This window comes from Falco rusticolus, chromosome 5, assembly GCF_015220075.1.
Source record: "Falco rusticolus isolate bFalRus1 chromosome 5, bFalRus1.pri, whole genome shotgun sequence".
Lineage (NCBI taxonomy): Eukaryota > Metazoa > Chordata > Aves > Falconiformes > Falconidae > Falco > Falco rusticolus.
Window position 1 is genome coordinate 90,602,634 of NC_051191.1, and position 25,763 is coordinate 90,628,396.

A 25,763-nucleotide genomic window follows, 5' to 3' on the forward strand; every position below is an offset into this window, starting at 1 on the left:
TATAGGTTATTTGAGATATGAAATGTTGATATGATTTTGAGTCAATAGATTAAAACATTTTAAGTACCAAAACCATCACAATCTTACAGCAAAACAAAACAAAAAGCTAAAGAATGCTCCCATATCTAAATACATCCCTCCCAGAGAAATTAGAGAAGTTTTATGTTTTTGATCACAGTAGTATCCAAATCCCTTAAAAAAATATGATCGCTCTTGCTCCTTCTCTGACCTCTAGCTGAAAGAGATTTTATTGTATTTTTTCATATATTTTGTTCAAGTGAGGAGTCTGCTTGCTACCAAGATTGCCCTATGCAATATAAACAAAGACTATCAGCTTACATCTAGATGGATGTTTTTTAAAAAATATTTTTTGTTTGGAAATACTATGTTTCTTCAGAATATTGTCCTAGAAACTCAAAGAGTAGTTCATTTCCTCTCCACTATTTTATCTGGCAATTTCCCGCAGCAAGGAAAAGTTGGCTTCATCTCACATGGGGCCAAAATTAACACAGCTGTTCAAAAACTTTCACCTTGTGGTCACCACCTGAAATTCACCTCAGGTGAAAAAAGTTTTAAAACCACCTAATGGCTGTTGAGAGGCCTTAGGAGGTAGAAGTCTCAGAAAATTCCTTAATGGTGCAAGTGCGCACAAAGAAAATGCTACAGCTGGTCCTCCTTGTCTGTACTGAAGAGAATCCTATCAATTTAAATATTTTAGACATAGTAATCATACTTGTATCAGGGACTTCTACAGAATTTTAAAAACATTTTCTGAAGACAGACAATACTCATAGACTACATTTAAGCTGTTTTTATCAGTGCAGATTAGTCCTGAAATCACCAGCCTGGGCTGCTTCCACAGAAAGGACAAGTGTGGATGAGGGGGACAGAGGTATGAATTTGCGCCTAGGTCTTGACCTCAAAAAGGATGTAGCCAAGGCCTGTTCCCATGTCTAGGAGCACAGCAGCTCATCTGGATGCCCTAGTTTAGATACAAGCACTGACCCCAAATAGTAAATGATCAACATAAAAGGTATATTCTCTTCCTAAGGAATTTAATCCAGGGTTGAGTTGAAGATAGGATGAGTGTAGTGTCTGTATTTCCACTGAACAAGCAGACTGAGTTTACCACTGATGAAGTTTCCTATATACAGAGAAAATTCTTTGATTACATGAGTTCTTGCAGAACTGCTATTTAAGGTGCATGAGCATGTCCAGTCACTACCACAATAAAACACTGCTTCGAAAAGTCTGCCCCTTGGTCACTAACATCTAAGGAACATAAAACCCAAAGCAATATACATAAGAATTTGTAGCAGTGCAATTAAGGGTTATCATGTTTGAGACCTAAAGCACATAGAAGTTTATAGAAAGTTACCTGTGAGACTAGAATGGCCACAGCATATACCACCCAAGTCACAGCAAACTGTAGTCACAGTCCTCCTTATTACACACCTTGAGCCCAGAAATGTCAAATGAGAAATTCCCTAGTTCATGTGTGACACTCACTGCTTTGTTATGAAGATGCGATCTCCCTTCCTAACTGACCTGTATTGTTCAAACTGGCCCACAGGAAACCAGGCAAATTACCAGCTCTCTCAGTTTAGCTGTACCCTCTGGAGTACATCAGTGTAAAGAGAAGCTGACTGTTCGTATTGCAGGTATCCCACAGATGTGTAATACTCCATTCTTCTACAGACTTCCAATCAATGTTGCATCACCAGCTGTAAAAATGGCACTCTGAAGGGAGTGACAGCACCTTTGGCTGTTCTGGCCTGGCTTAATGCTTGATGACCATGCAAAGTGCTGACATTGCTTTATCTCTGCAAAGATCTCAGAAGTGGATATCTTCCAGAAAAAAACCAAACAAACCCAAACCAAAGAAACAGTGGAAGTGTAAGAGCTGCAGAATGTGTACTCATTCTTGGTGACAGCAATTACATGGGCTAATTTGTTGCCAGCAGAGATGCAAAATGAGATTTGATCAGGAATTCAGAGGGCTGGACCTCTCATTCCCTTTACATAAGCAACAAAGAGGCTTTGAAATGTTTGAAACCATTTTGTTCTTCTACACAAACGGAAAGCACCCTATGGATGCCTATTAAGTAAAGTCTTTCCACATCTTGGCAAGTATGTGATTTCAAGAAAAATATTTGCAAATGGATAACCCAATTCAAGTAGAAGTCAAAGACCACCTTTGAAAGAAACTTTGATGCGGCTATAAAAAGATTACATTTAGGAAGGATAGCATAACGTGGTTCTGTCATCAAAAGTTTGTACGTCCCTATATTTCTTTGCTGTTGTTAATGTAAAAAGCAATGCTGGGAAGCAGAGAAGTAAATGCCCGTGAGACCTAGGATTAAGGCAGAATCCCTGAAAAGAACTGTTCCTGCTGCTGGATAACCTCAAAACAGTCCCTTTAGCAAACTCACTGCCAAAGGACAGAGATATTAGAATATCTACAAGTGTGAAAGCAAGTGATGAGAACAGTTGCTATGTGAATCTTCAGCGAAATCATCAGGAAGCTTGGCACCCTCTACTAACATGGAAATGTTGCTATATGTTTTCCAAGGTGCAGCTAACATGGCAGATTCCAAAGTCAGACTATGCACCTGACAAAAGGGAAAAAGATGATGGTAAGCCTAGGAAGTTGTAAAGATGCTAGCAATTCAAATTTTTTTAATGCTGGCCAGCAACCTTCCAAATGAGATTAATAGTTCAGCATCCAGATTGTGAGGAGGACACTATGAAGACCAAGGTACAATATTTTATTGTCACTGCATGTATGTGACCAGAAACAGCGATGGGATTCAATACCACACATGCTCCATCTGTCAGAGTGGGAGTATGTATACAATCTCATCTCACTTTAGCTTCTGAATACTTCTGTGAATTGGAAGAGTTATATACGAACTCTGAGCCTCAAAAATGGAAACTGCACTATCCGACCCTGGGATCCTTCTGCACAGAAACATAAATATTGACTCCACCAAAGCAGGTGAACTAGATGGGCTTATCCCACTTTGAAATATCAACAAGAAGCACTTAATACACCTTCTAATGTGTACTGTAAGGCTCCAACCCCCTTACCTATAAACAAGGTAATCTAAACAAAAAAAAGTTCCTAGTGTGTACAGTTATGGAAGTGCCATCTAAATACAAATGAAGCACAGCAGGGTTTTATCTGCCTGGTTATGAAAACAACATCAGCATCCTCACAGTAGTTCATAACATGACCTATGTGCAACACCATGAAAATTGAGGAAACTCCTATTAGTGCTCCCTCCACACAACACTAATCCTTCATTCAGATACCATGTAGACACACCACCAAAGCAATTAGGTAAGCTTCACCTTTCCATTACTTCTGCCAGATCCAAGAAGTGGAAGCAAGCCCTACTATATAATTCAAAGAACTCAAAGTTAAAAGTAAAAGCAGACATTTCATTTCTGGTAGCAATCACCGCATTTCAGCACAAGAATGAGGGAAATGAAGAAGTATATATATAACTTCATTGTATGTGTGTGTGTACACATATATACAAATGTTTATCTATTTCCTTTCCCTCACAGTGAGAACTTCAGTGTACTCTCAAGGTCAATATCTCTGAGGGAAAAAATGTATTTATTCCTCTCCGTTGGATTTGTCTGACACAGCTGAAAATTATAAAATCTGCTACGTTATTTGTCCGAGTTGTCCAAGAATGGTATCGTTACAATCAAGGGCTCAAGTAACCAAAAGGAAAACAATTTCAATTCACTACTCATGAACTCAGCAGAGCTCAAAAAAATATATGATCTAAGGTGACTTAACTGACTTGGTGTTTAGGGGTTTTCTTCACTTCAACTTCTGGTCCTACTGTAATTTGAGTCAATTCCACAAAATGTTTGTTCATCTAACCCTAGAGTCCCAGCATAAACCACAACTTGTGTCATGGAAAAAGTAATTGTTGAATGTCTAGAATAGCACTTGCTGTATTAGTAAATGGAAATGCTATCTGCCAATGAAACAGCATTAAAACAAGACCCCCAGTCTGCGGTCTAAAGACTGAGGTGATCCACAGACTGCACAATTCACAATATGTTTGTCCAACATATGCACCAGAGAAATTTACACAAAACTTCAACATCAAGGACTGCCAGAGTAGCATCTTTCATTAAACTCACTGTACAAAACCAAGTTAATAAAAACAGAAGTCTCTCAAGAGAAAAAACAGGCTCAGCCAAGAAACTGAAAGCTAGGGCCAGAGGGGGAAAGAATGGTGGGACTCTACCCAAGCCCTGCCAAGACGCCAGAATAAAGAGCTGTTTCCTGCTAAAACAATCTACATTTGCCAGACTTTATTGTTAGAACTCCATTATGGAAATGAATAGGACCCGTTCACGCCTCAAAGATCCTTCATTTCTGTCTACAATGGGGGTTCTCTCCTGTGCAGCCTCAACAGTGGCCAAAATCCACTAGAAACAAGGCATTAAGCAAGGCAGATTAGGAGAGGTCTCTCTATGACTGGAAGGTCTAATAAATCTGTGTGGAAATCTGAGTTCTCTCAAACTCCGTGAAGACCCAAGAAATGTATACTCTCATTGCATACTAACTTCACTTCAGCTCTGAAAATGATACACAAGCTAATGGTTTCATTCTGGCATAAAGAACACTTGCAATGCTTTCTCTGAAGGATAAGTCAGCTTCCCTAGAGGATGAAATATAAAGTATATAGTGATTAAAATAAAAACAAATGACTGATTAGGAAAGACTGCCGTTCCAGTCTGGACAGGAGACACTAGAGGTTTAATCCAAAAGCTATTGGAACATGTTGCTAAATCCAGCTGATTTCATGAGGGATTGGGTAGCTAAATGACTTTTAGTATCTGTGCCCAACAGTAGTCCAAAAAAGTTAAAATTCAGGAAAACAGGAAACTAAAAAAAAAAAAAAAAAAAAAAAAGGTACCAATTTCTACACATGAATCCACATAGAGGTTACCTGTATTTTGAAAGCGTTTCTCAAGTCAGGACACTTAGATCTTTCCTAAAGGTCCTGTAGATTACAACATACTGAACAACTCCATACTGGACACCAGGAAACAGCACGGGTCTTTACTGTCGAGCAGGTATTTGCATTTCCAGCTTTTCCCCCCCCTCAGTCAAAAGCACTTTGCTACTTCCAACCTTCATGCTCTCCATAAGAAAAGAGATGCTACACTGGGGACTGTCACAGTCCTAAATCCAAGGTAGGCACTTAAAAACCTGTCTGCTCATCCATCAATCTCAGTACACAACTGCCTGGACAGACATTCTGAAGTTGACCTGCTACAGTAACCTGTGTATGTGTGCAGCTTGTTACATGTGTCTGGGGACTCGTTTCATTAATGGTTAACAAAGTGACCGCTATGTGACAGCAACAAATTCTAGATGGGAACACAGATGCTTTTGAATTGTTTGCATTGCATTCATAACACATCTGAATGACACTAAAAACTGAGCTCTCTCTCTCCCACTACAGTTTTAACTACAATCTTTGAAATCCTTAAGGATTAGGGCCTGGTAATTTCAGTTACTTTCTTTTTCTGGAACCCATATGGTAACTACAGCTAAAAATTTTCAAGATTACATTTGCAGAAAAAGCATTTTACTGATCTGCTCCAAAGCAACCGTTCAATTTTTATCTAACTGCCTTCTTCACAGCTGTCTTTATTAAAAAATATGAAACATCACCAGTCATTAACATGACTAGCACAGTAGCAATGGAGTGATCAGGTGGCCTGAATACAGAAAGAACAATACTTCCTCAAAAAATGAATCAAATTTCATCAGAGCCAACTGGTCTGAAGATCTCTTCTTAAAGTACTGAGAATACTGGCCAGAATCATTGAGGTTTACAGAGGCTTAGCAAAGTATCAGAGGACCAAAAAAGGACAAATGTCATTCCTGTCTCAAAAAACACAGGAAAATAGGAGTAGTCTGGGAGACAGTCTGCCTAGAAAAAATTCTCGGTAAACAAAAGACATATTTTGCAACTCCCTAGAAGATAACTCGAGAAAAACAACAGTAAAACATGGATTTGTTAAGAGCAAAGTGTGCCAGGTTAGTCTAACTTTGGCCTTGTGATCCAATAGGCTGTCACAGTAGAGGAAGACACAGTAAACGTGTCTTGATTTTAGCACCGCCTTTGGTCACAAACTGTAAAGCAAGCTAGAGAAACTACCTACAGGGATCTGCCCTGTGGCATTTTTTCAGATACTGACTCAGGTAAAGAAACAGCAGCATTCCTAAATGAGCTGCTAAGATTACTAACATGTTGGCTGAGATTCCTTGGATTTGAAGGCCTTGTACTTGGAGTAGTCCTGACAAAACATTCAATAGAGATGTGTTCTATGCAGCACTCACTGAGAAGTAGAAGAAACATCCTTGGGACTGTGGGACTCCCTTTGTATGACCTGAACAGTACCTGCTAGAGTCACTATCCTGAGTTTCATTACAGCAAATCCAACTCTGAGTGCCAGAAAAAAAAATACCAAATTCTAGCACCAAAAAGGAAACTATTTTGTGTTAAAAAATACGAGCCTTTGTGGGTGGAAGATACAGTTCTGTATCACATAAAGGTAAGAGAATCTACTTCCCAATGCATCATTCCTGTGAAAGCTGACAAGAGATGAAGTTTGTAGGACATCAAAATGTACAGCTCAGCAACAATACAGCCATTGTAACAGGTCATGTGTGGAGGCCAGGAAAGGCTAACCTATCAAAGGAGGAATACCAAGGTAGAAGAAAAGGCAGCAAAATGAGAAGTTCATGTTTTCTTTAAAAGATGCTTTTAGGAAGAAAAGCAATATAGGTATTAGAGTATTCTTACAACTTTAATAGTGATAAGTACTTTGCTACTAGAAAAGAAGAATAGCGCCATACTCCTGACTTCTTCTTGAAGGCAAATAACATCTAAAAATAAGCCTCCACCTGGGAGCCTGGAAAGCCATCTAGTGATGCATGAGAGTCTGTAATCAAAAGCAAGACCTTATCATTCTTCTACTTCACTGGGGTAACGGTGAAGGTAGGAAACTACCTTCTGGTATAACTCAAACTATACAGCAGGAGCTATGTAGATCAGAGAGTCTGAACAGGGTATGTGCAATGCTGACTAGGCTCCTCTGAACAAATCAGAAGTCCACTATGGAGTAGAGAGGAGAAAAAGAGATAACTTGTCCAAGAGCTTGAGTTCACACCAGTACAGAAATTCTCCACAGTTAGTCACTGGCATTGGTAGTACTGCTGATAGATAAGATTTTCTGCTCTAGACACATGAGCACAAACAGTCCTGATCTTTACTTCATTCACCTGAGATTTTTTTCACCAGCAGCTGTCATGGTTAGGAATGAAGGTCTGAACTGGAGCAAAGAAAGCCTACACAGGCTGGGATTTGACCACAACCACTTCTGATCTTGAAGGATTTGGCTTTGCAAAGAGGAACTACAGAGTATCACCTGAAGATACTAATGTAACAGCTAACCCAAGAAATTCACTCACCAACACAATGTGAGGCCTGATCTAGGAAGATTTAACTGACCACTTACACTTGTAGCAACAACTTCTAGAGCTTTGCTGACAGGACTAAACTCAATTCATATTTTACCAGGTCATACACTGGCAGCTGACTGACTCACCTTAGATTAAATTTTCCTACTGACAGGCTATGCCATAGGATTTCTCAGAATTTTGTCAGTAATTCCCCAGAGTACCTGTTAGTTGCCGTTTTTAAGTGTCTCTTATCAGAGAAACAGACTTGATGAAATAACTTTCTATAACCCTGGCTTAGAGACCATGGAAGAACAGTAAATCAAGAAATTTGAAAATAAGCTCTTAAAAATCAAGATACCCAAAATATAATTAATTTCTCCAAAAAAATGTTACTTTCTACTTAACCACATAAATTATGCCTACATATTCTAGTTCTGTACTACAAATATGTACAACAAAAGATATAAAGGAACTTTTTCCACAGCATGATAAATCCAGCATAACAATGAACTGTGCACTATAGTGAAACAAAGCTGAAACCACAGAAATTACATCTTCTGATAACTATGACTGAATTATCAAATGCTTAAACATCAAAACCATAAGGGTGCCAGTAGATACACACTGCTCAAGTTTGAAGAAAAACACATTTCCAGCCTGAAAATGGAATATTTCTCATTAGCACACAGCAAATACATGATCTGTTCCAAGCTGTCTGCCATAATAGTTAAACTACTCTGAAGTCCAGACTGGCAATAAGAACAGCATAAATTAGGAAGCCAGTTTTTTTCTTCAATTCTTTTGAAGCAGCACTGAAGTACCACTTCAATTCCAGTGCAATTCTTTCCAGAAAGACATAAAGGGCACAAAGTGAGAGAGGGAAGTGACAGATGCCCACAGCATACTGGACTTGCAAATTTAAACTCAGAGAAACAACTTAAATTACTACTGTTATTTGGAGGTAGGCGGTATGAAGTTACATAACCAACAGTAACATTGGGCTTCTTGTTTTTTAAATGAAAACTTTTAAAGAATAACAGGAAGAAAGTTAATTTTCAGACCTATCACATCTAAAGGACATCAGGTACCAGTAACCAGGTGACAAAGCACCAGATAAGTAATCTCAATCTGACGGGTGACTCAGGTGGCAAAAAAGTTCATGTCAGTACAGTATTAGGATATAACAGAGCCAAGTCCACTGAAAGCAGATTTCTCTACTATACAAGAATCTTTTACTAGAAGAATCAGGCCAGGGGAGGGTACCTGCAAGGTTACTGAATTAATCAAAAAAAGCCACCATGAAGAGCTGGAAAGATAAGCATATACAAACCCACGTAATAGTTTTCAAATAACTTTGCAGTTCTTGTTCTAAAAACAGAGTGGTTTGAAGCATCTTCACAAGATCTGTATGTTGTTTGCTTTGGCGAATGTATTACAGGAACAGTGTAACTGCAAACTTTAAAGTGTTAAAAACCTAGAAAAATTTAGGTACACATAAGTGAAATGAAATCAAAGCACCTAAAGGAAATAACCAACAAGCTTCTTGAGTATGCCATGTCAAGACTTTTTATAGTTATGGCTAAAATTCAAAGTGGCCTTATAAACAAATGCATTTTGAAACAAAAAATATAAACTGAAACATTACCTCTGCCTCACAGTAACACTTAGTAGGAAGTATACAGTAATTAAAACATCAGTTATGAAAATTTCATATGGGTTAACAGGTTCTCCCTCTTTCTTTCTCACTCTACCTATTCAATAGAAAGGGCAGAATCAAGGTAATTTGTTTACTATTAGCTGTCTTGACATGTGACTGAAATATGCCTTAATTTCTTCGGTTTAACCTTAAAAATCCTAGTACTAAATTAACTCACACAGTCCTGCAACTTCGAGTTTACCCATACTCACCACTATATACACAAACTTTTTACCTGCTAGTGTACACTTTAACTTGAAATTCTCAGAATAACAACTCTGCAGTTGAGAGTAACATAATTCAGTTGCTCCAGGGTCACAGCACAGATAACACCAAGAATCCAAGAGCCATCTTTGATCATCTACTTATTCTATTTCTCCTCACAAGCAACAAGAGACACATTTACCCTGACACCCACTCTGGATAAAGTGTTTCATTATAGAAACACAGCATAATATTCAGGATTCGGATGATATATGAACATAAGCATGATTTTCATGAAAAAGCCAATTGTCCAGCTAAGGGAAACAAACATCCACTAAGATGACGCAACATTCGTATTATTTTCACCAGATTGTTTTGATAAATAATTCTTCCACTCATTTAAAAAACATGAATACAAACTACATAAGAATTTAGATTGGTAAGGCAGACCCTTTACAGAGAGAAAACCTGATGAAGAAGGCTGCCTACAAACATGTGCTTGCTGAATATATTCCTACCTGACTGCTGATTGCTCAGGAAATTTTCCCAAACATGATAAATGCAATCAATTGCTCCTTTATTTCAATTTTGTAATAGAATGTGTGTGTGTGTGTGTGTGAGGGTAAAGCAAATCCCTATTCCTTATGATTACAGTGAAAATCCCAATTAGGCAAGTTTAACCCCTATACGCCTCACTGAAGCTGTGTAAGCACCAACGGTTGACATACATCCTCTCACCAATTCAGATACCTATGCTGGGTTTTTCCTGCTGGAGAAGACAGGTCTTTGTAGCCTGTAGGTACATTTAAAACGGGAAGATAATGTTTTAGAGAAAAAGTAAAGCCTAACGCTGAAAACTCAGATAACGCCCGGCGGTACCTCAGCGCTTTAACGACCACCAGGACAGCGACCAGCCCCCCCCACGCACCCCCCCGCCTCAGGCCTCTCGCCCCCTCTCCCGCGTCCCTGATCCCCGTGTCCCCAGCGGAGTACAAGCCCCTGCGGCCGAGTGGCCCTGGGCACAACCAGCGGGAAGGCAGGGGCCGGGGCGCGGGGACCTGGGCGCCTGGGGCCCGCAGCGGCCGGCCCCGCCTTGCGACGCCGCCTCCTCAGGGCGCATGCGCGGGGCCGCCCCGCCACACGGAGGGCGGGCCGCCACCGGGCCGGCCTCGTCGGCGCCGCGGGGCTCAGCCAACGCCGCCCGGAGCGGGCCGGGGCCCCGCAGCCACGGCGGCCGGGGGAAAAGCGCGCCAGGCCCGTTACCTGGCCGAGGGTCCCGCGGTGCAGGGCGCGAAGGAGGCCGCTCGGTGTCGCCATGGCAAAGGCGGGAAGGGGTGAGGGGGGGGAGGAAGCGGGAAGCGTCCGCGCACGCGCACGGCGGCGGGTCCCCTCAGGGCGGGGCGCGTGCGCAGTGCCGCGGGGGCGGGGCGGGGGCGGGGCAGGGGCGGGGCGGCCCCCTCGGCCCGGCCGTCCCCTCGCTGTGGCGGGCGGTGCGGGCGTCCCGGCTGGTCGTGCCCGCCCTGCTGACGCCAGCGCCTTGCTGCTTGGTTTTTTCCACGGGGTCCTGCCTTATGTGCAGGTTGCGCTGGAAAGGGCCCTACTCAGCAGTGTGCCCCCCCCCCGCCCAGCCCCCCGGCCGCCGTTCCCCTCAGGCTGCCTCACAGTGCCCGTGACGGCAAGGGCGCCGCAGCCAGGCCGCTGCGTGGAGAAACCTGCCTCAGTCCTCTTTACTGATCAAACTACAGGCACTCCCCACAGAAAACTCCGAAAAGCTGCTTCTGCCCTGGGTCTGCCCTGCTTTGCCCCAAATGCCAAGGCCGAGGCAGCTCTTGCCCCCGACATGGCGCATCCCCAAATTCAGTCTTCATGCCAGTCATCATTGCTTCCTGTGGCACCAGGTAATAGAACTGTTACCATGTGTTGTTTGTTTCAGGACAATTACCAAGAAATGTTAGTTGTGCACTGTTATATTGATAAGGAAGGTTGATCATTATCTCTAAGAAGGAACTGAAACAAAGGTCTTCCTTGCAAAGTCACATCTGAAACAAAACTTGCCAAAAGAAGTTGAACTGCGGTCAGAGCGAGCCCATACAGGGATAGCAAAATGAAGTTCAGCTCTGTCAGCTGTAACTACAGGGTCAACTATTGTTTGAGACCCCCAAGAGTTTTCTAAAGTACCTGTAAGGAGCATGTGCTATGCTTAATTAATATAGTACTGCCCATTCTTGGAGAGTGAATGAATATCTGTGACTTCTGAGAAATGTAATGCATAAACGTGTATGGTCGGTGTAACCTTGCCTGAAGACAACAGCAGCATGCATGTTAGGTGGAATGATCCCCTGTGCATCCAGCACTGCAATGAGGGAATGCCTGCCTCTTAATGCTACATTGGTGTTAAGGAGTTTTCTTAATTCCCTATTTCAGTGACAGAAGGAAAACAGATAAGCATGCTTCTGAAGACCTTGTACATGAGCCCTTTGTACTGACTCTTTTGGGAAGGGTGCTAGCTTTCTCTCCAGTTTAATTCCCAGGCTGGAAAGCCACAAAATGCTTGTTACCAATGTTTGGATGGTGTGAACTGTGGCTCGTCTGCAGGGCTGGAAACATGGGGCAGTGACTGGGAATCTGCTACTGCAGGATTTGGGGAAACAAACCAGCAATCAGGAAAAAAGGTGCACTTGTAGGTCTGGTATCGGTGGCACTACACATTGTATGGGTGATTATTTCCAGTAGCGAACTCAGTAGTGAGCAAGATCAGTCCAAACCCTATCACTGAGGATATTATCATAGAATGTTCCGCCTAACTGTAAAATCCTGAAGTAATTTTAATAGCTAAACCCACTGTAAGTTTATGTAACTGTTTATTTATTTTGACTTTGATGCATTGGTTAATAACAATTTTTAAATTTTAAAACTGTGCATGTACAGTGCTTAGTACATTGGAACCTAAATTCATTTAGTTAATCAGACCTTACTAGAATACAAATTGTATAAAGTCTACTTTGCAAAGCCAGTAAGAACATTAACTAGAACACAGAAATTATACATATAATTTTTTCATCATTTCCATCGTCGCTATAGATACTGTTTATAATTTGAGCTGAAAACTTCGATGTGCAATGTTCATCTTTGTCTGACATGTTTATTCAGTGTTATGTTTCAGCAAAAATGTGTCAGCCATTTTTGAGAACATAACTAGGCAAAACTCAGGTGAAGTTGGTTGAATTGTAGGAGACATCAGGGAAGAAGCTGGAAAATGGAAAAGTCCAGGTGATATTTTTTGAGATTTTCCAGTCCTAAGGCCAAAAATTATTAGACAAAAGCCTGTGGCTGCTCTGCCAAAGTGAAACTGAAGATGTGCTTTGAGTGGAGCATCAGGCGACCACCCAGGTGGTTGAGAGGGGTGCATAGGTGCCTTAACCTCTGTCTCACGGATTGAACTGTTCTCCATTGGCGACTAATTGAAGCAGGTAGAGCTGTCTTTGACATGGTAAAGAGGGAGATGCTGAAGAGACAAATGGAATATAAACTTCACTACAAAAAGTTGTAAGGAAAACTGAGATAATGTGATAAGAAAGTGTTAAGAAAATTTTGCAGTTGTAAAGAATTTAAAAAAACCCCTCTTTTCCAGTATGTAATTACCAAGGAGAAAGCTTTCAGCATCTACTGAATATTATAAATCAGTAAGCCAGACATTGGTTTGAGGCAAAATGATGAAGAAAAAAGCTATGTGGGATTCAGTGATAAAAGACTAAAGAATGAAGGTATAGGTAATACTACTTAAAAGGTATTAGTGTTAATTTCAAGGTTATGAGAATCTGACTTAATAAATAGAACTGTAAAAGTTGATGCTTTTTAGACTTCTGTGATACCTTCGACTTAGTGCCACAGAGCATTCTAATTAACCATACCAGAGAAGCACACATTAAATGACTAAGGGCTGCTTAATTGACACCTCTCCAAAAGCACGTGTTAAATTTGAATTGGGAGACTTTCTACAGTGACCCGTGCTTTGCCCTACTCAGTACTTCAACTGGCAATCTGGAAACAGATACTGAGTAATTTACGTTGAAATGTGCCTTGACACAAATATCGACAGACTTGTAAATAACGCTAAAAACATGGTGATCACTCACATCATTCTGACAACAGGAGTGTACTAAAACAAAGCATGTTTTAAAATCATATTTAAATTGAAGCAAAAACTTGAACTAAAGTTGCTGGTTTAACCAGAACTGAGTCTGAGTTATTACTGTGAAGTCTTTGTTGAATGCAAACTCAAGCTGAACAAAACAAAACAAAAAAATCCGTGCAGTATTTACAGTACAAACCCAAGAAGAGCCCACTACTATGTTAGAAACCTGGCAGTGGTAGAAGAATAAGCATGAGATATTCTTGGTGCAGGCAGAGAAGGAGAGTAGTGTGAATGTGCAAGGTAGGGGAGAACAGGAAGAGGTTGGCTCGGGAATCCCAGAAGGTGGGATAGCTTGCATCCTTGAGAGATAGCCAAGTTAGGGGAGGAGAAAGATTCACTGCTTTTATTTATTGTCCTCTGAAATATCCCGCTGCTACTGAAACTCTTCTGACCTTTCTTGTGTATGATTTCTAGATGCTTTTCCCCTGTCCATATTACCCCAATGCACATTGTGAATCCATTCAAAATTGTTCAGCTGTGCAGAATCTGCTACTGAGCCCAAATTAAGAAAATACCAGTAACAGGTGAACATGAATCAGAACTCAGTCAAAATGTCACTAGTGCAGTTCTTATTTTTTAATACTGCCAAACTGCCTGTTGACTTAGAAACAAGAGTTCTAGACCATAAATCTTTTAGATGGGTGTGTGTCACCTGGGGACACAGTGATTCTGCAAAAGATCTAGAGTTTGTGCCAGACAAACATCTCTGTTTGCTAGTAAAATCCTGTTGCTGAAATGATCAATTAAGTGGTTTTTTTTTTAGTACTGGGGTACCAGTCAGTAAATACTAGGTCCACTTTGAATTTCCATGTTGAAAAGATTTCTTGAAAAATCAAGGAAAAAGCTACAGGTAGTAGCCGTAAAACAGTTTAAGAGAAGACTTAGGCATATGCTCAAGTAAGTGATTAGTGAAAAGTTAGGGTAGTGCTAGGAGCAGAATAGAAAGTCTGTGATTCTGTTCTCAGGGCAGAAAGACCTCTGTAGCTGAGCTACAGCCCACAAAACTTATTTTCATGAAGCCTTGAAGAGATAGTGCTTTACACAGGACCCAGCCTTGGCTGGTCTACAATGCGGGTCCTGGGAATTAGGGATGTGTTGCGAGGCGAGTTTTTATGCGCAGCCTTCTTGTCTTTTTTGACATAGAAAGTAGAAGTTTAGTTCTTGGCCACATATTGTAAAAAGGAAGAATGGTTAAAAAAACTGAATAAATTTGAAAACCTGGCTTTATTTCTTGCCACTGTAAAAAATCATGGCTACTAAAATACTTTGTGTTCCTCATCTGAAAAATTAGCAGAAATTCTGTGCACTGCTGGCTAAAAGCTAATTTTTTGCTACTGTGCTTCTAATATACCATATGCTAAAAACATGAAACAGCCTAAAATACTAGAACCGATATCTATTAATTTAACATGGAAGATTTATGTTTTATGCTTTATCTATTGGTGCTTTAGTTCCTATCTTTAAAATAGAGTAACAGCTAGTCAAGTCAGCGTTGTCAAAATAATTTCACGAATACTCTTGAGTCATTCACATTCTCTGATAAAAGTAACAGAGAATAATGTAGAAGGAAATTAGTAATTTTCTACTCGATTGAGTGATTATGACAGAAAATCCTATGGTAAGACAGTTTTAGGACACTATTTTTAATAAAAAATATTTTTAAACATGAACAATAATGAAGCAAGGTCTTTGCAGAAAAAATAATATGCTATCATATAGCTAGAGACATTATCATAACAGAAGTAGAGAGGGAAATGATTTAAAATCACATCACAGAGCTGATGCTGTCATTTCTCAATTTCTGATTTTTTGATCATGTTTTTTAATGTGGCTTGGGGGAGTGGTAATTATAATTACAGTTGTTTTTATTGTTTGCTACACTATTGCTCAGGCACTGTCTAAGCTAGGATCTCTGTGTGCTATGCATTGCTGAAGCACACACCAAATGACCTCTGCTCCAAATAGCTCGTAGTCTAAACAGACAAAATGGACACGGATCAAAGAGTTGATGACACACAGCGTGACAAATGAATTTGCAGAAATTGCCATGTAAATATTGTGACTCCCATTGTTTCGTCAGCAAGGTAGTACCTAATGAAAGAGCAAGGAAAGAGGATTTAGGCAAACTAGAGAGGGCAGAAAACGGAGATCCCAGATGGTTTGGGATCTGAAGAACAAGAGTAAGAGAAGAAGTTGGAATAGGCAACCAAAAACCACAAGGAGTCCAGTCAAACCCCTCCCATTGTCATACATAAAGAACTCCACTTGAGACTGGTAGATTGGTGTAGTCTAAAAGCACATCTTTGAAATTCTTGAGAGCCTAGAGGTTAGCAGCATGACTGGCTGAAGAAGGTGAATCAATTACTCTTACCTGTATCATTTCACATTTTACACATGCTATGGAAGAATCTTTGACCATTTTTACACATCTGTGTGTTTAGTGAAGCCTTGGCAGGGTAGTCATTTGAAAGTGCTGAAAATCTGGCAGAGAGCATGAAGAAGCGTTGTATTATCTTTTGTATGCTGAAACTGTTGATAGTATCATAGCATTGCAGAGAGCTATATCCTGTGAAGTTCACGGAAAAACTCTGTACTGGTAGCCACTGAGAAATAAAACCACCTAGAATCTTCTGAAATTTGTAAGCCTTTTCTCCCTGTAATATGTTGGGAAAAAGAAATCTTAGCTACATGTTCTTTTGTATTACCATCAGTTATGGTGACTGTGTTCTTTACATTCATTTTGAATCTGTGTTTCCTGTCATGAGCAGATTAAAAACAGAAGAGAGTGGAGTGAAAGTTTTCTATTGCAAACATCTGTGTCTGAAAAAGGATTGTATTTCCATGTCCTGGAACATCAAGGGGAAAAGCTTGCCCTCCCCAGACACACACCTTTGGATTGCAGCAATAAGGAGTTTATAGACAAGGTTGCTTTACTACAGTAAATAGAACACCCAATTCTGCTATTATTTCCGGTGCTTAATGCAGCCTGGGTGTCTGAAGAGACCTTCGATCATTGTTCCCAGCAGAGTGCTATCTTAATCTAGATCTCTGAAATGCTTAACGTATTTTTGAGTGTAACATAAGCAATGCTTTTAACAACTCCAGCCTTTTGTGTCTGAAATTCAGTTTTATATGCAAATACTGCTGTCCAGATAAGCGTTCTTAGGGACTGTCAGTAGAAATGGTGAATGGACGTACTTACCCTCTCTTAAGTTAGATGAAATCCACAGACAGAAAAAAATGGCTGTCAACAGACTTCACAAAGAAAAAAAATAATAGTGCTGACGTATCATCCATCTGTCTGCTTTTAAAGAACACAAGACTGGAAGAGGAGAGAAAAAGATGTAAGAAGCACCGGGGGCCAGATATACAGTACTTTCTCATACTTTCTGTTATTCTTACAGGAATTTAGCCCTAGGAAGAGGGAAACGTATTGGTTTAGATGCTGCTCTGAGACTTTGCTGTCTCCTACATAAATGCCCTCCTTTTAAAACTTCAGTACGTTAATAGGCATCAATGCAAATGCCACCCAAAATATGTTTTTCTAGATTCATGTGCTGTCTCACCCCATTGTACCCAAAGGTCTGTTAAGTTGTATGAAAAACTGGGAAAAAATTCGATAAAATCATTGTCTGGACTGGTTCTTCAGCTGTAATTGTCTTGGGCACTGCGGAGACTTTTGCTTTTATGCAACAGCGATTCTTCCTTTCTGAAGTGGAAGCACATTGTCAAGTAACAGTCCATGGGCTGGAGTTTTACTTTGGCCGACATTATTAGCAAGGATGGTCTTCTCTCTCCGAATCATTGCCCCCATCTGCTACACCTCCTTCAGGTATACCCAACTGATGGTGATATTTCCATACTGGTGAACATATTACAGCCTCTTAAGACTGCAAATATTATTACTAGAATTAATAGAAAAATGAAGAAAATGTAAATGTTTTAAACAAGTTTGGCAAAGTTAAGAAATAGTCCGTTAGGAAAAATCTCATAAGTGAACAGAATTGGGAAATTTAGAAATAGGTTGGGATTCACACGGTCTGAACCTCTGCTTTGTAATTTTGGTTTAGTAAGAGAACATTACAGATGCATTTTTACAGTGGCAATTAACATGACATCTCTCTCACTTTCTCTAGAGGATGTATTACAGTGTGAACATTTGCCTGTGACTTACATGTCTGCCCAGGGTTCTCAGGAGAGACTCTACAAAGAATAACAAAGTTAATCCCTCAACCTGCTTATTGGAATCAGGATCTTAAAGATGTGAGAGTAGGGTACAGAGAGATCTGCTTGCCTAATTTGCAATTATATCAGGGGTCATTAGGCACCAGACACTTTTCAAAAGTCATTGATGTAAAACCTATGATTTATTTTTATAAATGTTCCAATTCCTAAAAAGTATGCTGTTTCCAATCTAAATTAGTCTAATTTCACTTTCCACTTTTAGATTATAAAACCTCATTGCCTTTTAAGCTGAAACACGTTTTACTTTCAGAAATCTTCTTCCCTTATAATCAAAGAATGTTTTAATTTGTTTTTCTTAAAGAAATGGCATTGATTGATTTTTTTTCAAAACTGTCATAAAATAGACTACGCATTTTAAGTTACAATTGTGGCTCCATAATCTTTTCAGTTTCTCAAGATTTTCTGTTCAGGGTAAGCACAAAAATGTGTCACAATACTATTGCAGTTCTCAAGATAATTTGTCTGCTCCTACTCAACCATCTGCTAAAAAAACATGCTGCTAAGAAAGTTTGCAGATGATGCACAGATTGATATGACATGTAAATGGTAAATAACATCTATATATCTGAGAACAGCATTAGCTGCTGCACCGCACTGAGAGCTCAGATTTTTTCTATGTGATCTCTCTACCAATTTCAATGCCAAAAATACATAGTTTTTTTGTTTCCAGGTGTGTGACTTTCCCCATTTATGTATGTTCAACCACGTTGCTTGGATGCGCTCCCCTTCTGACCAAGGAACCCAGCTCTGTATAACTGGCTCTTTATCAATACTGTTTATCATTCCACCAAGCTGTGCATCACCTGCAAACTTTACTAGCAGTGCTTTCATATTTTCTTCTATGGGGTTAATAAAAGTACTAATTGCTAAAATGAGATCAGGACCTTAACACCGGTTGAACTGGTAATGGTTTAACATCCATTTAATGTACAGTTCAATTGTACTGTACATTATGTATCAATGACTGATTATTTTAGGATAATTTAAAAAATAAGACTGACACAAAGTACCAAAATAAACACTTTAGAAAAATGTAGTTATGGCACAGGCAGGTGTATTTCCGCATACCAGAAAGATGGAAGTACATAAAATGCGGAGCTGTTACAACTATCTCTAAAAGTATTAATGTAATATTAAATAACACTCCCAGATAAATATTTTCAATGTTAATTTTTTTATTTTACCATGTATACCAACATCCGTGGCTATGCTCTGACTGTTGTGTTCCATCTGGGAATGCAGAACACCAATGGATTGTGGAACGCTTTGGGTTTGCAGCTGCTTTGTTTCACCAGACCAATGAAAAGCTGCTGAAATAAACTCTTGCACCCTTTGCTTTCTGCACTCCAAATTTCTGCTGAGTTGTCACCTCCCACCATTAATTATTATTCATACACCACCCCCTTGTTTGCATTCCCTCAACTTTAACTTTAAACTGGCTTTGTCCTGTGACTGTATGAAGTTTCCAGGCTGATGCAGTCCTGGTCTGCTTGGATGCCAAAGTGGTGCTTAATTCAGGCAGAGTGACTGGCCGCCTCCAGCATCAGGTTGGTCGGGGGTGACGGCAAAACCTCCCTGCTCTGCCTCATGCTTTTCTTAGGCATAGACTCAGGGAGCCATCTCTGGCAGGGCAAGCCATGTCTCCAGCTCTTCTGGCTTGGTGATGACGGCGACAGTGACTGTGAGCTCTTCACAGCTTTTCCTTGAGCCCTCTGCCTCAGCTCCTCACTTTTCCTCCATCTCATGGCAGAAGTGACCCTGTCCCTTCTCCTTTGGGCATGATTTTGCCCAAGTTGCTAACAAGCCTGTAGCCAGCTGTCTACACATGTCCGCTTTCCTCTCCATCATTCCTCCAAGGACGGAGCTCCTGGCTTCCCCTTCAGTGCAGGAAGCGCTGCCTTCCCGCCTCCCTCTCACCCTGTCTGCAAAGCGGCTCTGGCACAATAGGTGCTTCCCTCCCAGATGCTTCGTATGAATGGACATACTCGCTGTTATTTTTTGTAACTAGAAGTTGTTTTGTTGTTGTTGTTTGTTGTTTCCCCCCCCTGCAGAATTGTTCCCGTTTGGACTGGCCACCATCATCCATTGTTCTCGATGAAACAGAAACTGCCGTTGCCCTCGGGGGAGATGGTGGCTGCCTATACTGTGAGGCATCATAAAACACAGACCCCATTGGGAACAATGGGGAAGAGCCTTCTCAACGTGGCCGCCAGCTGAGGTCTGCCATGGCTCTTGGCCTGGCCAGAGCACTGAGCGGCAGCCACGTTGAGGGGAGGTGGTGGTCCACCGACCAGCCTCTGGGCTCTGCCTGAGGGGAAAAGATTACATGCAACAGGAAAAGTACCAGAACAAAACCAGCTTAATTACAAGAAGCAAGTGAAATAAAGTCTTTGTGCAAGGTTACAATGAGTTCCACTGGAGTAGGAGCTAGCAGAGCTTTTAGCTGGTTTTGTAGGGGGGGCTGAAGTCCTTTTTGCTGCTTGCTCCCATTGGTGCCTTGACTCCCCCTTAAATACTAAGAGAACCAAATTCTTGTTTGACACTTCAATAGGAAATTATCTTTTGTCACAGTATAAGCAGCATATCATCTATGAAGATGTGGTATTTTCCCACCCTCCCTTTGCATGGGGCAGCCTCCTGCTTCATATACTCTTGGGTTGCTGGAGTCTGTATTCTTTTTACCAACATAGGAGGCAGAAAGATGTCTAATAATGAGTTGTCCATTCAAAATGCTGGATTTTTAATCTCTATGCAAATTAATATATTTAAATGCATCTTTGAAATTACCAGAAAGTTTATTTTGGAGTCCATCCATACATAGTGTACTGTTAAGGAGAGTACACTCTGTTTTTCATAGAGAGTAAAGAATGATCATAAAGGATGCCTGAATTTGAAAATTCTGCCCTGACTCTCGAGTCTTTAATTGCCTCTGAAACATGCATTCAGCGATAGAAGATATTTTAAAAAATGATGACATTGGAGGGCATACGTCATCAATAAATTTACACAAGCCATACTGTAGGAATGTTGTGATTATTTTCAAAATCAAGCTTTGTGATTCATTCAAGGAAATAAATGGGCAAGATCTTAATAGGAATTCAAACCATTCAAGTAATTAAAATCACAGTTGGCATACTCACCCAAGTCAAACTGTAATCTGTTAAAATCCCATGTGCGTAAGCCTCTAGATCTCCATAATTTTACATTTACAGTTCTATAGGATGAAGTCATTTGCTGCCATTATTCTTCAGAGCAGAAAATTTCCTCTTGAGCAGAAGTCTTAACCCTGCCACAGTGACGCTAAAACCATTTATAACTACAATTATAAAATTACATTATATTTATAATTATAAAATTGTATTTCTCATTATGCTTACAGCCATTTCAGTGCCTTTGTACTTAAATTGGTAGAGTTGACCTTTAAAGATTCAATATATGCTCTCTCCTCTTCTGAGTAGGGACTAATTACTTTAGAAGTAGCGATTCTTCTAGAACATTGAACCTGTGTTCTCAACTGAGACACTGAGATGCTGGTATTATGCACCTAACCATGTGAGTTTGGGAGCTGAGAGGCAGCTTTTTGGTTCTGAACCATCTGTAAATCCACTCAGGGTGCTAGGTGTGCTCACTGCCTTCTGCACTGGCTAACAGAGGGAACACCCTGTGTTTAGTAATAACTCAAACAATGGAGGTTACAGCCTGAAGTAACCATTGAATGCAGGGTCAGAGGAAAGATTAGAGTGAATTAAACAGTAGAAAGCGGGAGGAAACAGGCAGGGAGCAAACCCAAAAATCATGGTACAAGAACTGAAGTGAATACACAATGGCCTTGAACAAAAGCCAAGGGAAAGAGCTTTTTGAGCAGAGCCCTGAGTGCAAGCAGATCTGGGATCATGAGCAAAGCAATGGCTTCTTGTTCAGTCTTACTGTATTTCAAGAAGCGGGACTTTGTAGTAAACCAGGATTACTTCAAAGAAATACCTGGCTCTTGTAATCCATTTCTCATTCTAATGGAAACAGCCTGCGATGTTGTGCATACAGGCTAACTGCTCAGGCCACGATGGAGTTAGACAATGTAACCAGTGAGAGCAAACAATGAGGAAAAACAGGGAAGGAGGACAGAGGGAGATTTTAGAAAAAGATGTGGCAAAATGGAACTAAAATGAAAACTCACAGGAAATTAATCTAAGTCACAGAGAGATAAAAGAATGTAGTCAGGACGTATTCTTCAGCATGACAGTCAGTCAGCTGGGAGATGCTAGAGCCTCTGGGGAAGAATAATCACAAAAATGTACCCATGTTTAAATTTCTGATAAAAAAAAGACCCTGTCCCTCCTGTCCCATTGCCATTTCAGAAAAGCAACCCTGTTCTGACAGGCAACCAGGCACCACGATGGAGGGTTAAAACACATGAAGCTGCTGCCCATTTGGAACACACTCCGTCTCCTTTCACATCTGCAGAGCATTTAGCTGCTTGCATCTGGTTGTGTTTGCGCAAATATAATTCCATATTCACTAATAATTCCCGAGGCTAAAGGCCCCTCTCCTGTAACCTTGTTAATATTCTCACAAGGCCTGGTGTGAACGCCTCACAGCATTTGGATTAGAATTCAGTCTGGTGGGTTTCCCCCCCTCCCCAGTCTCTTACTCTTTCTCTTTCTCGTACTTTTCTGGCCTCCAGTTTCCTGGCCACCCACATGACGAGACACTCTCCCTCCTGCTCTCTCCCCATTCTCAGTTTCAAGGAATTTCCTTTTGTCAAAGGCAAAGTGTGATTGACATATTTTTCCCCTCTTAAGCGCAGTCTTCTTAATACTTGATTTAACTATGTCCTTATGGGGCTCGTATAATCATTACCTAGGTGAGAAAGAGACCCCCTGCTCCCTCCCTACCATTCGATCCTGGGCTTCAAGTGCCAGACTGCTGACTACTTAGTGCATTTTACATGGTTTTTATCCACTTTTTAAAGACGTTTTTATTAATTTGGTGGTGTTGAAGGGTGCCAGATTGACAGCCTTGGAAACTGAGGTCATTTGTTTGTCTACAAAACAGGTACCACTGAAGCAGCAGAACTGCTGGCTCCCATACCAATGTGCCTTGGGATCCCCTTTCAAAGCACCTCACCCCGGCCAGAAAAATCACCTCCTTCTTCAGCCTTTCTGGGAAGAAGGCAATTCAATTTTCTAATTAGTCCTCAACCCTGATGCTAAGACTGATAAAAATCTATGCTGGAGCTCACCCTACCATAGTGTCACAGGAGTCAGGGATGTAAGCATTTTGCTCCTTCACTTCTGGTCACTCCTTTTTTTAAGTATGAGAAACAATGGTTTCTTCTTGTTCTCCAGCCTGTTTTCCGAGTGACCTGCATAGCAGCATCCCCTGCCAACCTCCCATCCCAGGTAGAGACCAAGGTGTGCCATGGTGGTGGGGGCAGGGGGTTGAAGGAGAGAGGCTGTGGGGCTTGGGAAGTTGGATGGGCTGCTGGCAGGAGAAGGAGAGTGAGTTCACAAGCTGATAGCTTGGAGTCTTTAATGTTCCCCTGGTTAATTTGTATTGAGCATCCTGCTGTACTGCTCTGCTTTTATCCATGTTGTGTATATTAGGTAAGGGAAAACTCTGCATTGTGGTGGCTGGGGGCTTGCTGTGGGAATTCACTTGAAAAGGTTGCTCAGACTGAGCCAAACATTTTCAGTACGTGAAGGATTATTAACAAGGTTTTGATTAAATATTTGCACGATCTTAGGACATCTCAATATGAGAGCAAAACAGGGGTTTTTTTCCACTTAACAGAAATAGTCCTGAAAACTGATTGTTATAGCCAACATATAAGGGAATGTTTATGATTAAGTATGTTGAACATTTATGCCACCTCATTAGAATACCTTGTTTTCAGTTGTGTATGAACTTTGCTACATTTGAAATGACTGAGGTGAAACTTCCCACTCAGGGATCAATCTCTGTACTTTGCATCCTTCTTTCCACCTTGCTTTGAAAAAGGGAGGAAAACCGGAGTTTTTAGAAAAAAATAAGGGAGACTTTATTCACATGTGTGTGTTAAAAAAAACCTGAAAGGGATACCAATAAGAACTAATAATTCCTACCTAATTTGGATGAAAGACTTGTCTTTTGATTACCAGTTGGGGCAGAGGATCCCTCTGATGTCAGGAATATATACTTGCCTATTTCCATGAAAATTTTCCCACATTTACTCAAGTTATGAGCCTCAGAAAGTCCCATTTTGCACAAAGACATTAGAAATTCATATTCTCTGAAAAAATTCTGCCTGTTCTCAAACCTAGGCGTGTATGGCAGCCTTCTCTGCCAATGGAGCAGTGGGGAACGTGGTTGGACACATTGTCTCGGGACATGGGAGATGAACAGTGTTACTGCCTCTGCTGTGGTTTTGGTGTTTGTCTGACAGAGCATGGGAAAGGAGAAGGAACCTTTCTGAGAAGACTGCAGAAGGTAGGGAGCTGGGACTGTACTACTGGGAACAAAGACACTGACACAAAGAGATGCTGGGCTGGATACCCTGATGTTCTGAGAAAGGGGAGGGGGGCTTACAGGTAGGACTAGAAACATGACGAGGGAGGCATGGACCTCAGGTGCTTGTCTCCAGAAGCAGAACAGGAATTTCCACATACTGGAAAATCAAAAATTACATATAACAGACACCCACACCCACACACACCACACCCCCCTGCCTTAGAAAAGTAATGTTTCAGGCTTCAGAGCAGAGTTTGGATGTTATGCAGCAAATAAGACAAGAACCATGTTGAAAAATGAGTATAAAAGAGAACTTCAAGTGTACAGGATCTTCAACAGAGGTCCAGTGTTATATATTGTTATATGGTTATGTAATTAGTAAGATGTAATTATGTAATATGTAAGATGGCAAGTTAGCTCATAGATAGAGCAGAAATAATGTCAGGCTTAATGCTGATGATCCATTACATCTGCATGTTTGACTTTACAGCATTAATTAATTTCTTAACATGGTATTATTTATACAGTACATAGACCTGGTATAGCATACAGGTCAGGACCTACACTGCTGCAAAGTGAGTTAGATTCTATATCTCATAAATGGCTTAAATTAAACAAATCAACAACTATTTACCTTAGCTCTGGCTCCAAGCCACAAGGATTCAAAAGAACTCATCCTTTGCAAAGCCAGCTTCTATGTATTCTGTAATGAGACGGGACCAAACAGAAATGATGTAAAAAAAATCCTTCCATTCTTGTCTTCCTTTCTTCACACAAACATGTGCAGCTGCGGCCCGTATCTGCTGAAAATAGTCATCACTTCAATATGGCAATGAATATTTTCAACCATTCTTTCAAGAAAGCTTTTATCTTTTCTTGGCCTCACGATGTCTCCAGGCAATCTATCTCCATTGTCAGGGCCTTGTTTACTGAAGTATTGTTTCAAGAAGCATAGCCCAGGACTCTTTTTCTGGTGTGTGCCTGGGAAGGAGGTGACTGGTAGATGGCTTCAGCAGCTCACCAGATCACAGGCTTCAACCTTGCTGCTGCCACGTGCTCTGGCTGCCTGGCTTGCTGTGGAGAGCCTGTTCACTGGCTGTGCATGCATTTGGCTTGCAAGCGGCCCAGAAACTGATGTCAGATACCTGACTGCAGACATTGATAAAATACTGTATTTACGCATTCTGGGAAAGCACCAAACTCATTGCTGCAGAATAAACGAGTTAATGAGACTGTGACTGAAATGCTTTGAGAAGGTGACGCGAGAACTGGTGTTTCCAGCTCTGAGGCAGCTCTATACGTTGCAGCTACGGTATACCCCTGGGTTCAGGTTCTCACAGTTATTTTCATAGCAATTGTTAGAAGCTTTTAAAAATGCAAGCTGTGATTTCTAGAGCGTGAGTTACAGTGGGCACAGCAGAGGGGAC

General features: G+C 40.8%; 1 protein-coding gene and 1 long non-coding RNA gene across 11 annotated transcripts in view; one reads left to right on the plus strand and one right to left on the minus strand.

Annotated features, from left to right (window-relative positions):
• The window catches only part of WARS2 (tryptophanyl tRNA synthetase 2, mitochondrial), a 51,459-nt gene extending 40,635 nt beyond the window's left edge, over positions 1–10,824 (minus strand). For 3 of the 4 annotated variants that reach the window (XR_005104700.1, XR_005104701.1, XM_037390734.1), the window contains exon 1: positions 10,674–10,803. Coding sequence is in view for 2 of the 4 variants with exons in the window: in XM_037390734.1 (XP_037246631.1) it covers positions 10,674–10,727 (54 nt within the window). In the remaining 2 variants the exon portion in view is untranslated. Of the gene's footprint in view, positions 1–10,673 lie in introns of all 4 variants that reach the window. The other variant, XM_037390733.1, reaches the window with a different exon arrangement.
• LOC119149468 overlaps positions 10,663–25,763 on the plus strand; it is a 68,953-nt gene continuing 53,852 nt past the window's right edge. For 6 of the 7 annotated variants that reach the window (XR_005104702.1, XR_005104706.1, XR_005104708.1 and 3 more), the window contains exon 1: positions 10,860–11,308. This is a non-coding gene — a long non-coding RNA (uncharacterized LOC119149468). Of the gene's footprint in view, positions 10,745–10,859; positions 11,309–25,763 lie in introns of those variants that run through there. The other variant, XR_005104704.1, reaches the window with a different exon arrangement.